This window comes from Stegostoma tigrinum, chromosome 5, assembly GCF_030684315.1.
Source record: "Stegostoma tigrinum isolate sSteTig4 chromosome 5, sSteTig4.hap1, whole genome shotgun sequence".
NCBI lineage: Eukaryota > Metazoa > Chordata > Chondrichthyes > Orectolobiformes > Stegostomatidae > Stegostoma > Stegostoma tigrinum.
This window is the reverse complement of record NC_081358.1, coordinates 68436043-68449338: the sequence shown is the minus strand read 5'-3', so window position 1 is coordinate 68449338 and position 13296 is coordinate 68436043. Positions and strand designations below refer to the sequence as shown.

The 13296-nt window shown below is 40.6% G+C and overlaps 1 protein-coding gene across 3 annotated transcripts in view; it reads right to left on the bottom strand.

Moving 5' to 3' along the window:
- rb1cc1 (RB1-inducible coiled-coil 1) overlaps positions 1 to 13296 on the bottom strand; it is a 190375-nt gene that overhangs the window by 169989 nt on the left and 7090 nt on the right. For all 3 annotated transcript variants that reach the window (XM_048529230.2, XM_048529229.2, XM_059646056.1), the window contains exon 2: positions 2507 to 2627. In XM_048529230.2, coding sequence (XP_048385187.1) covers positions 2507 to 2577 — 71 coding nt within the window. In that variant the 5' untranslated portion in view covers positions 2578 to 2627. The remainder of the gene's footprint in view (positions 1 to 2506; positions 2628 to 13296) is intronic.

Here is a 13296-nt window from a genome sequence, read left to right as displayed (position 1 = left end):
GGATGGGCACATTAGAAATTTGGAGCCTATTCAAGGAAAAGCTCCTGTGTGTCCTAGATAAGTATGTACCTGGTCAGGCAGGGAGGAAGCAGTAGAGTGTGGGTGCCATGGTTTACAAAGGAAGTGGAATCTCTGGTCAAGAGGAAGGCGGCGGCTTATGTTAGGATGAGATGTGAAGGCTTAGTTAGGGCGCTTGAGGGTTACAAGATAGCCAGGAAAGACCTAAAGAGAGAGAGCTCAGAAGAGCCAGGAGGAGACATAAGAAGAAGTTGTTGGTGGATAGGATCAGGGTTAACCCTAAGGCTTTCTATAGGTATTTAAGGAATAAAAGAATGACAAGAGTAAGATTAGGGCCTATCAAGGCTAGTAGTGGGAAGTCGTGTGTGGAGTCAGAGGAGATAGGGGAAGCACTAAATGAATATTTTTTGACAGTATTCACTCTAGAAAATGACAATGTTGTCGAGGAGAATACTGAGATACAGGCTTCTAGACTAGGTGGGATTGAGGTTCACAAGGAAGAGGCATTAGAAATCCTACAGCATGTGAAGATAGACAAGTCCCCTGGGTCAGATGGGATTTATCCTCAGATCCTCTGGGAAGCCAGGGAGGAGATTGCCAAGTCTTGGCATTGACTACAGGAATAGTGCCAGAAGACTGGAGGAGAGCAAGTGTGGTTCCCCTGTTCAAGAAGGGGAGTAGAGACAACCCTGGTAATTATAGACCAGTGAACCTTACCTCAGTTATTGGTAAAGTGATGGAAAAGGTTATAAGGGATAGGATTTATAATCATCTAGAAAAGAATAAATTGATTAGGGATAGTCAGCACTGTTTTGTGAAGGGTAGGTCGTGCCTCACAAACCTTATTGAGTTCTTTGAGAAGGTGACCAAACAGGTAGATGAGAGTAATCCGGTTGATGTGGTGTATATGGATTTCAGCAAGGCTTTCGATAAGGTTCCTTACAGTAGGCTATTGCACAAAATGCAGAGGAATGGGATTGTGGGAGATATAGCAGTTTGGATCAGAAATTGGCTTGCTGAAAGAAGACAGAGTGGTGGTTGATGGGAAATGTTCATCCTGGAGTCCAGTTACAAGTGGTGTACTGCAAGGGTCGGTGTTGGGTCCACTGCTGTTTGTCATTTTTATAAATGACCCGGATGAGGGCGTAGAAGGATGGGTTAGAAAATTTGCAGACGACACTAAGGTCGGTGGAGTTGTGGATTGTGACGAAGGATGTTGTAAGTTACAGAGAGACATAGATAAGCTGCAGAGCTGGGCTGAGAGGTGGCAAATGGAGTTTAATGCGGACAAGTGAGAGGTGATGCACTTTGGTAGGAGTAACCAGAAGACAAAGTACTGGGCTAATGGTAAGATTCTTGGTAGTGTAGATGAGCAGAGAGATCTCGGCGTCCATGTACACAGATCCTTGAAAGTTGCCACCCAAGGTTGAGAGGGTTGTTAAAAAGGCATTGTTTTAGCTTTTATTAATAGGGGGAAATCGAGTTCCGGAACCATAACGTTATGCTGTAGCTGTACAAAAAAAACTCTGGTGCGGCCGCACTTGGAGTATTGCGTATAGTTCTGGTCACCGCATTATAAGAAGGATGTGGAAGCTTTGGAAAGAGTGCAGAGGAGATTTACTAGGATGTTGCCTGGTATGGAGGGAAGGTCTTACGAGGAAAGGCTGAGGAACTTGAGGCTGTTTTCGTTAGACAGAAGGCAGCTGAGAGGTGACTTAATTGAGACATAAGATAATGAGTGGGTTAGATAGAGAGAGCCTTTTTCCTAGGATAGCGATGGCGAGCACAAGGGGACAGATTTAAATCTAGGGGTGAAAGATATAGGACAGATGTCAGAGGTAGTTTCTTTACTCAGAGTAGTAAGGGAATGGAACGCTTTGCCTGCAATGGTAGTAGATTCGCCAACTTTAAGTACATTTAAGTCATCATTGGACAAGCATATGGACGTACATGGAATAGTGTAGGTTAGATGGGCTTCAGATTGTTGTGCCGACCAGTCATACCATCGAGGGCCGAAGGGCCTGCACTGTGCTGTTATGGTCTATGGTCTATGTTCTATGTAAGTATAATGACAGGTATAGACAGAGTGTTAAAGAAAGTTGTCTTTGCGCTAGGATGGGGGATTTCAAGACTCGGGGAAGCAAGTTGTTAAGGTGAGAGGAGACAGATTTTAAAAAGACATGGGGACAATTTTTTTTTTTAAAAAGTGCAGAGGATAATACATGTGTGGAATCAACTTTGAGGAAGTAATGCATGTGGCTACAATGGCGATGTTCCAAAGACATTTGAATAAGTATATGAATAGGAAAAGTTTGGAGGGATATGGGCTAGGAGCAGGTAGGTGGGACTAGTTTAGTTCAGGATAATGTACAGCATGGACTGGTTAGAGCAAAGGGTCTGTTGTTTCCATGCTGTATGACTCTGACTGTCAGAAGAGGAGTCCTTGGGATCTGCAGATATTGGTAAAATTCTGAAGGTATATACTTACGTTTGTACAGCAAGTTCTGTGTCAAATGTAAGGGTAGTTCCAGTGTTAACCAGAAATACATACAACTTCATATTGTTACTGCCACCTTCTTCGGTTTCACTTAACTTCAGTCATTTGTCACCTATTCACAAATGAAAATACATTTGAAAATAATGCACAAGTTTAAGCAAATTATGTTGTAAGTGATGCAAAAGCTACAAATAATGCAGAAATCAAATAACTTTGCTTCTGAAGTTGCATGCATAAAGTTAGTCTTCAATTCACAAACATAACTTGTGACAAAGCAGTTGGATCCAGCAGCTTGTGTCAAGAAAAATGAAATGAAAAATTACTGAAAACAAAAACCAAAACCACTGGTGCCACAGTTTCAAACAGAAGAATTTTTCACAGTACCAAAGGTTCAAACAAACACAAGCTAAATTCTTAAGAAACAACATATACTCTGAAACCCAGAATCAACTCATGTGGAACAACATACAAAATAGTTATAAACTATACATTAAACAACAGAAGACAGATCTTTCAAATTAACCCAGGTGTCCGCTCAGCACATGGCAGTCTTAGTCAAATGATCCTTCCAAACAAAAACCCAATCTTCTCACCAAGTCTGTGGAGCTGAAGTTCTATAATTTAGCCTGAACCCCAGCACACAAACATGAATTACATAGGAATAGTCGTCATAAAAGTCTGTAGAACCTTCAAAAGAAGCTTTAAAAAAGTATCTTGATGACAGATTTACTGATCATCTCTTATTGTTACGTTGCATCTTTGTACATTCAGTTTTTGGATATCACCACTATCTTCTAAAAGTGCCCTTTACTGCACCACTAGAATCAACTGATTTCAGACAACTACTTTCCTTGGTACATTTCAACCAGTTTGGATTTCTGATCAGTTTCAACCTTAATTTCCATAGAACTTGCACCTTTCTCTAGATTCTTTAGTACTACCCTGCATAGCCTCAAGTTCCGTGTTCACAGGAATCAGCTTTCATTTACTCTTTGCTTGTCACCCATCCCCTTCTTCAGCTTAACTTCTCTCCTCATCGAGACAACTTTGAACCTTAAGCCCAAGAATACAGCACTTATTTGCCATAAAGGGATGTGTGGTTTGCTTCTAGAGCTGATCATGCACTACATTGGGAAGGCTTTGGAATCAGTGAATTCCAAATTAGAGCTTCAAGCTAGAAGTGGAGGGCCAGGGTGGGGAGAGGCAGCAAGTAAAGAGAATTAGAGTGGCAGTCGGACTTGGAAGGTTTAGCCCTCTGAAACACTAGAGTACACATTCCCTCACACTTGGACCTTGCAAGTCTTAGCTAGGCTTTAGAGGCAGGAGACTCAAATCATCTAAAAATTAGAAATTCTTCATCTAAATCTTAAATGATCAACTCTTTCTCCCAACACTGCAGCCTTTAGTTGTAGGCTCAGCATGCAGGAGAAGCAGTCTGATCTCTACTGTAATCCGTCTGCAAGATTTTCCAGCTTGTACGCCATGAAATGGAGTCAAAAATTGTCACAACCCCTTGGTAGGAACCGAGAAAGGTGGCATAGGAAGTATTGTTGCCTTGCAGCAAAGAATACAGAACTTCAGCTTATGACCTGACTTGAGTTCCCAAACAATACTTTGGGAAGCCCCGATCTCCTGTATCAAACCCAGTAAGAATCAACAGGATTACCTCAGATTCTTCTAAACTTCTAAGAATAACATCTGAACAGAAAACATATCCACATGGCAACTCATTCCACAAAATTAATTCAGTGGACATTAGCTACACCGCCCCAAGGTGAACAGCTCCTTCTTTAAATAAGGATGCAAACACTATACACAACTTGTAGTTGTCATCTCAAAGGACTTACGCAATTCTAACAAAGACCCAAGCCTTGTTAGTAGAAAAGTGACTGCATGACACACACATGGAGTCACTATTGGACCATGCAAACAACAAGCTCATACAATTGTGATATTACGACAGATTATCTGGTCAATATCAGTTGAGGGAAGAGAAAAAAGAAAGACTGGCTAGTGTAGTAAGAGTTTCCAGGTCATCTCAAAATATAATTGTTTCTTTAAGATCCAATCTAGAGCAGTTTTGGTTTTGTATTTTATCCAGAAAGTAGCATTTTTGACAGTGCAGCACATACCCAGTGCAGCCAAAATTACACAAACTGAGTGAAGAGATGTTTGAACTCAAAACTTGGGTCAATAATACAGTTTAAAAATGATTAAATAAGAGGCCAGAAATATGAGAAGGTTAAAGCCTCAGATGTTGAACCTTGCTATAGAATGCCATATTCTATAATCATTAGGTTTAACCATGGTTTCCGCACCCTTTACCCCCCCCCCCCGAAAAAAAAAGCTATGACCCAGTCTCACAGGTCAACAGGAGTATAATAGGCAGCATTAAATAAATACTTCTTTAAAAGGTTGATATGTTGCCGTTTCTGGCCAAATCCACTAAACTATTAGCTTGCAAAAGCAACTGGCAGCAGTGCCGCCTCAGTGCCAGGGACCTGGGTTCGATTTCAGCCTCTGGCAGCTGCGTGGAGCTTGCATATTCTCCCTGTAACTGTGGTTTCTACTGGGTGCTCTGGTTGCCTCCCACAGTCTGAAGATGTGCACGTTAGTTGGAGGAGCCATGCCATTATACATAGTATCTGGGGATGTGTAGGTTAATTGAATTAGACATGGGAAATGCAGAGACAGGGTTTTTGGGGGTGGGGGGGGGGGGGGGTGAGTTGGGCCTGGGTGGGTGCTTTTTAGTGGGTCAGAACAGACTTGATGGGACAAATGGCCAACCTCCACCCTGTAGGGATTTTACTCTATTTTGAAACAGTGAATGAACACTACATAGGAATATACTACAGCTAGGTGGACTGCGACAGGGAGACTAGTGAATTAGAGATTTCCCATCCACTTGTCCAATCCAAAGTCAAAGTTCCAATGTCATTGCCCATCACGTAATAAAACTGACTAAGTACTTGATCATCTCTCTCTGGATTGATTCAGTAATAAAAGGTATTTTTAAGAGTAACTCACCTAGTATATTAGCATATTTTTGAAAAGTAATTTTTTCCTGACCTATTCATACAAAATCAGTTTAAACTGAGAGAGTTTGCAAAATATTTTCCAAGTTACTTCAACAGATTTGTTTTTTTGCATTCACTTCTGGGATATGGGTAATGCTGGCTGACCAGCATTTATTGCTTATCCTCAAATTGCCCTTGAGGTGATAAGATCAAATATTGTCACATATACCTAGGTAGTGAAGTGTTTAATGTCACCATGCTCCAGCACCATCTTGGATTAACGAATAAGTTAAATTGTAACATACTGAATAAATTGGGATCAATTTGATATTATAGACACAGCTTCAACAGGTCATCTTTCCTTCTTTGTAGACTTCACCCTCTCTCTCTCTCCTGCAGCCACCACCATCCCACACATTGTCCCCACACCCTGAAAACATACTCCTTCTCTGCTGCCATCAGCACTGCCACTCCCGGTGTCTGCCACCACAGAATCTGCACAGAGGACATCAACAGGCAGCCTCAGAGCCTCCAAAACCAAAAACAACATTGCAGCTCAGTAAATTGATAGCATGGTAAAGAATGATGAAGCCATGTGGATGCAACCAAACCCACCACGAGCTCATGAATGACTGCGTCCCATGCTGAGGAATCAAAGTCTGCCAACTCTGCTGCTGCCATCTTGAGATTTAAAAAGAGGAGAAGATCTGGGGTGTACTGCCTTCTTGAAACATTATAGTCCATATGCTGTAGGTAGACCCAAAATGCCCTTAGGAAGGGAATACCAAGATTTTAACCCAGCAACACTGAAGGAACAGAGATATTTCCATGTCAGGATGGTGTGTGGCTAGGAGAACAAATTGTAGATGGTGGCCTTCTCATATCTGCTGCCACTGTCCTTCCAGATGATAGTGGTCATGGTTTTGGCAGGTGCTGTTTAAGGATCATTGATGAATTTCTACAGTGCATGATGTAGATCACCCACCTGCCACTGAGCATCAGTTGGGGAAGAGAGAGTGGGTGATTGTGGATGTGGTGTCATTCAAGCAGGCTTTGTCCTGGGTAATGTCAAGCAACTGGAGTGTTGTTGGAGCTGGAGTTGTCCAGTTAAGTGGTGAGTCTTCCATCACACTCCTAACATACACCCTGCAGGGTGGAGGACAGCAGATCGAGTGATTCACGCCAGTACTGCATACATGTGAATACACATCACACATTATCATTTGACTAGAAATGCAATCCTCAGGATGGGAGTGGAGATAATGCCATGGAATGTCAAGGGGTGGTTTGGAATTTGTCTGAAGTGACCATTACTTGCCACTTGTCAACATGGATCTTGACACTGTCCAGGTCCTGTCATATTTGACCATGGTCTGCTTCAGTATCTGAATTGTCGCAAATAATGCTGAATATTGTGCAATTATTGGTGAACATCCTCACTTCTGACGTTAATGATGGAAGCAAGATGTGTAAGAAGACAGCATAGTATTCCATGTAAATTTAAGCCATCCCACATTATCCATTCCGATTGTTGAAAGGTCAACTTGGGATTTCCACTCTCTCCCCCCCAATTGTGCTTATTCTTGAAACATTTTCATATTTTTATGTCATTCCCTATTTATTTCACCACATCACTCCCAATTGTCCTTGCAGTCACAGTAGATCATGATACAATTGTTGATTTTTCTTCTGCCAAAAGTTTTTATGACAAAATCACATCACTGAATTTGCTTCTGATTTGATAGGGTTCCATAATGGAGGTTCCATAGAGATAGGCATAAAAAGCAATACCATATCTCCAGCAAGAAAATTCTGACCATGGCCAGTTAATCTGCTTTAATTTTCGTTGATTCTGGAGCACCTTTCAGCTAATTCATTAGTTATTCGCTTAGAAACTTGACATAGGTCACAACTGTAGTCTCATTAAGCTTTGGTTTACAAATTATTTCTCAATCAACTTAAGGGGCCTCTCACCTCATGTTCATCTAACAGTTCAAATTGTTCATTATGATATCCTTCTTCAGATTGTAGATGATATGCTGGAGACAAAGTGCCTATTTTTTTGATCCAATATTTGTGACAATTAATTTGAACAGAGATCCAATTGTATTACTTTGGGTAATCCATTTCTCCCAACAAACCAAACTAACTTTGCCAATACCATTTTTGTCATAATTTTCCCCAAAGATGCTCATTCAGAAAATCTTGCCAAATCACCTGTTATTGTTAAATACTGATTCTTAGTCTCAATTTTAGGAAGGAGTCCTAAAAAGTTAAGATCTTGCTAAATGGTCCTTCAAAAACTGGAATCAGAATTATTCTGAAGAAGCGTCCTGACCCGAAATGTCAAACTTTCCTGCTCCTCTGATGCTGCTTGGCCTGCTGTGTTCATCCAGCTTCACAGCGTGTTATTTCAAAATTAAGCATTAGGTTTAATTGATGCAGTTTCTCCACCACCTTGTATGCCTGGCAAAACTTTAATGCACCCTGGATAAAAAAAAATCTTTTAGCTGATGTTTTCATAATACCCAAGTGATTAGCCATTGGAATTTTGATCAGAGATAATGGGAACTGCAGATGCTGGAGAATCCAAGATAGCAAAGTGTGGAGCTGGATGAACACAACAGGCCAAGCAGCATCTCAGGAGTGCAAAAGCTGATGTTTCGGGCTTGACCCTTCATCAGAAAAGGGGGATGGGAAGCCATTGGAATTTTGTCAGTGTTACAATACTCAGAAGGAACTGTCACCTCAAAGTCTATTGCCGATTCATCTGTTGGTGGTTGAAGTCGTTTCTATTTCCTCTTCGGTATTTTGCCTTTTAAATACCTGTTAGATGTTGATTCAACTCCTGTGAGGGCAGTACAGTACAATTCTCTCATTTCGGGATCCATCTACTGCATTTCAATTAGAAGATGGGCTTAACATGCCAGCCTCATTGAGATCAAATTAATTTTATGACAAATTGTTGCACTACAAATTTTCCACTTAAGTTACTATTTCATCCAATTCTATATAAAAGAGTACAGTTTGTAACTTTCAAGTAGTATTTTCAGCTTCATCAATCCCTCTGGAAAATAAATGGTATTATCAGCTGGAATCAGAGGCCTGTGTGTGTGCGCACGCGTGTTTTTTAATTTAAGAAAGGAGTAAATTCTCTCCATTTGAAATATAAATGCAGCACCTTAAGATCAATAATTGAGGAGGAATTTTCTTACTTGTCCAGAGTTGTCTCCCTTCCTTGAGTGTTCTGAAGGAACATTGCCTATTGTACCACTGCTACAGTATAAATACACAATTTCCAGATGATTTCTTAGGCATTCCGATGACTGCAATAGCTCTCCTACTTAATTCCCAGCAATTGGCTTTAGTGCAGAAAGAAGATTGCTTTCATTGCATCACTTTTCAATTCTAGCATTCCCTTTTAAAAAAAAGCCACTTTGGCATCCATCTCAACTTTCTAAAACCTATACCTATTCCATCCCTTGATGTGCTCTTACTCCAATTTCCTTAGATTCCCAAATGTCCATTTTCTGAAAATGTCATGGTCTCAGATAGTATAGGTCTCTACTAAAATTGTCGCTTCTCAGATCTTCAATGCTTGATGCTCATCTAGAAGTGTTTTTGTGAAATACTATTTAAGAATTCTCCCAAAATCACGATTGTCGTCATGTTTTCAATTTGTTTTCTAACTTCAGTAATTGAAATCATTGATTTCATACCATTTCTTTTTATCTTACAAAATCTACAAATGCCTGATTACTTTCTAAAAGTCCATAATTTTAGCTGAGGAATTTCAAGGACAGTCCTGCGAGCATGAAGGTTTATTAGCATAAACACTTCCGTAGTTTGTACATTGTCAGTCAGAAGAACATACAGCTATGAATGAGGAGAAATATGTTCTAACTCCATTCTTTGGAATATTTCAACAGTGAACACATTTCTAGTTTAATTCAATCCAACAAAGTCAAATTTATCCCATCTTTCTTCATTTCAAAATCTTTGTTCATTGTTCAAAGCTTTGCTATAGCCAAGTCACTGTCTATTACTCACTACACCGGGAGCTTTAAAATTTTCCATCATGCTTTTCACAGCTGTCTTTCTTTCCCTGCAAGATATCATCCCTCCTTAATGCAGGAATTGTCTCATCAATACTGCCATACCACTTTTTTTTTTAAAAAAAGCCTTCCCTGTCTCACCTGAAGATTTTGTACCACAGAACATTAAGATGCTAGTCCTCTCTCGCAACCATGTGTTTCTGGGATGGCAATGACGACATCTCCTCAGGTATTAATCAGCATCCTCCCATCATCTGCCTTACATGCAACACTGCTTGCCTCAAGTTAAACACCTTACAAACTTGTGTCTTAGTTTGACTATATTTGCTCTGCGCACACTGCCTTGACTTTTCTCTTATGCTTGTTTGTGTGTCACCCATTATCGTACCTCCACTCTGTCAAAATTAGTTTAAACTTTCACCAACAGCATTGGTATGCCCTTCTACAAAGGATAATTGTCCCATTGCAGTTCAGATACAACTTATCAGACTTGGATACGTCCCACCTTCAGCAGAAACAGACTCAGTATTCCAGGAATCTATAAAAAGTTCCCTCCTTCAAAACGCATTCATTTGCTTATTCTTGTGCTCATTGGATTGTCACATGGCACTAGGGGTAAAGTTGAGGTCATGCTTTTCAATCTGCTACCAAGTTCCTTAAGTTCTTGTCGCAGAACCTCATCTCTCTTTCTACCTGTCTTTGGTAACCACAAGTTCTGACAACCACAGTTCATTTGCCCCTTCAGAATGCCCTGCAACTGACCATCCTTGACAGTGGCTCGAGGGAGGCAACACACCATCCTAGATTCAAATCTGCAGCTAGAGAAATGCCCTTCTACACCCATTCCTATTGAGTCTCTTATTACTACTTTTTTTCCTCTCAGAGGATAATTAATCGATGACTCCAAATATCTGACAGGAATTATTCAAGGATACAAAGTATTTGAAGCAACGGCAGCACAGTGGTTAACACTGTTGCCTCACAGCACCAGGGACCCAGGTTCGATTCTAGCCTCAGGTGTCTGCCTGCGTGGAGTTTGCACACTCTCCCTTGTCTGCTTGGGTTTCCTCCGGGTGCTCTAAATTGCCTAGTGTTCAGGGATGTGTAGCTTAGGTGAGTTATAGGAGAATGAGTCTGGGTGGTTTGCACTGAGATTCAGTGTGGACTTGTTGGGCCAAAGGGCCTGTTTCCACATGGTAGGAATTCTATGAAATTTTTAAGCAGGTCATGAAACAGGTTGTTCTGAAGGGTGACTATGGTGAGGATAAGCAGCAAGAAAATACTGTATTCCTGGCAAGGACCCAAGTCAATCCACGAGTACCTTGTTTGTGATTCGTTCAGTTGTTCTGTACAAGATACTGGGTGCAAGTCAGCATGTCATGTCGATTAGCTGAACTATTACTTGAAAACCCTGGACAAAGCAAACAGCAACAGGTCATGGTATTCCATTGAAGAAACTAGAGGTTAAAGATCAAGAGGTCCAAGAAGTGACAGTGACCTCAGTAGACAGGAGTCTCACTAATGAGGCTTACAAGTAACTTGCTTATATATTTTCCATATTGTTTCCCATAGAAAAGTTTAAGCCAAATTTAAAAAGTGTCAGTTATGGATAAAGAATAAGAACTTCTTGTGGAGCAGGGAAGAATGCAAAGTGATATTTGTCACAAATACAATATCACACCACCACACACAGTAAGTGTTCCTTTAGGCTGAGAATTTTTGAAAAACAAATTTAAAGAGACATGGATCTGAAGATATGGAACAGATTGCAATGTCTGACATTTTGAAGAAATTGGGGCTAAGTTTAGCATATCCACAACGAAAACAAGGAAAGAAAGCTTGTCATCAACAAAATCTTGGAAAATTGAGTCGTCACAGGCCTAGGGTCATCAAAATTCTTAACATTTGCATTTGCAAATCATGAATTTCAGAATATGCGTGAGAACTTCAGTATTACAGTAATGTCATCAAGTGCAGAAGATCCTCAAAAGGCTGATGTAAAACAAAGCATACAATAATTAAATGTTGCATAAAACATCTGTCCAACTGCTAATTATGTAAACATGCAAAAAACTCCTTGGAGTTAGCTTGGAATTATTGCCCAGTCCAATTACTGTATCGTCAAAATGTAAAATTGCCTTATTTGCTGCATGATAAGGCTCCAGAATTTTTGGCATGTATCTAAAAGGATTGATGTGGAACCAGAGTAGCAGGACTCAATAGCTCAAGAAGTACATTGAAAATAGGCATGGACTGTGAAGAACACGAAAAGAAAAACTCACGGAGGGACTATTTTCTAATCACTGGCTGCAATATAGGTCATTTGCCTGCATTCAGTACATTGATAATTTAATCAGCCAGAGTTAAGTGACTGAAGGGTGGTCATGATAATGAGGACTACAGGCACTGCTCAGGGAAACAGAAACTGACTCAACAATCAAGATGAGGGATGGGAAGTGGCTGCCATGGATTAGCAGCAGGGAATACTAACACTATACATCACCAATCTACTTCTTGTTTGTCTGTGACAGTATGAGCATGAGTGAACACCACCACCTTGCACCAACTAAGTCCTATTTTCAGTGAGGATACCATCCATCGTGTTACTTGTACAAAGTGTTAAATGGGACAGACTTTGAATAAATCAGGAAAAAAAAGACCAAAAAACAACCGACCAGGCCAAAAAAAACCAAAAAAACAGACCATAACCATAGGTTAAGGAGATCAATCTCAGTTCAATTAAGAGTGCAGAAAGGTATGCCAGGAACAGCGCCAGCCATAAAAGTCAAAAAACCGAAGTGCTGACCTTCGAGTCAGATATACAGCATGGAAACAGATCTTTAGTCCATCTCATCAAATCAGATATTCTAAATTAATCCAGTCTTATTCGCTGGCATTGTAACTGTACCCCTCAACCCTTCTTACTCATATGCCCATCCAGATGTCTATTAAAAAAATGTTTAAATGAATTCAGTTTCCACCACCCCCTCCTGCAGCTCGTTCCATACACACATCACTCTCGCCATTAAAAAGTTGCCCTTTAAATCCGTTTTAAATCTTCCCCATCTCACCTTAAACCTATGCCTTCTAGTTTTGGACTCCCCCATCCACAGAGTGAATAAAAAACAAAAGCACTTGGCTATTCACCCTATCCATGTACCAAATGACTTTATAAAAGGTCTATAAAAAGGGTCGCCCTCAACCTCTGGGGCTATTTTCCCTAGAGTGTCAGACTATTCAGCCTGTCCTTTTCACTCAAACCCTGCAGACTCGGTATTTATTTTCTAAATATTTTAGTTTCACAACATCTCTCCTATAGAAGGGGAGACCAGAATTGACACTATTGCAAAAGTGGCCTAACCAATGTCCTTAGCTCCCAAAATCAATGCGCTAATCAAAGGCAAGCATTTAAGGAAGGGTCATCAGACCCGAAACAAACTCAGTCTTTTTCCTCACAGAGGCTGCCAGACCTGCTAAGCTTTTCCAGCAGCTTTGTTTTTATTCTAAGCATACCAATTGCTTTCTCTATGACCCTATCTCAAGGAACAATGAACCTTCACTCCACGGTCTCTGTTCAGCAACACTTGAGGACCTTACACACCTTAAAACGACAAGTCCTGCCCTGATTTGCCCTACTAAAATGTAACACCTCACATTTATCCAAATTAAACTCCATCTACCACTCCTTGGCCCATTTGATCAAGGTCCC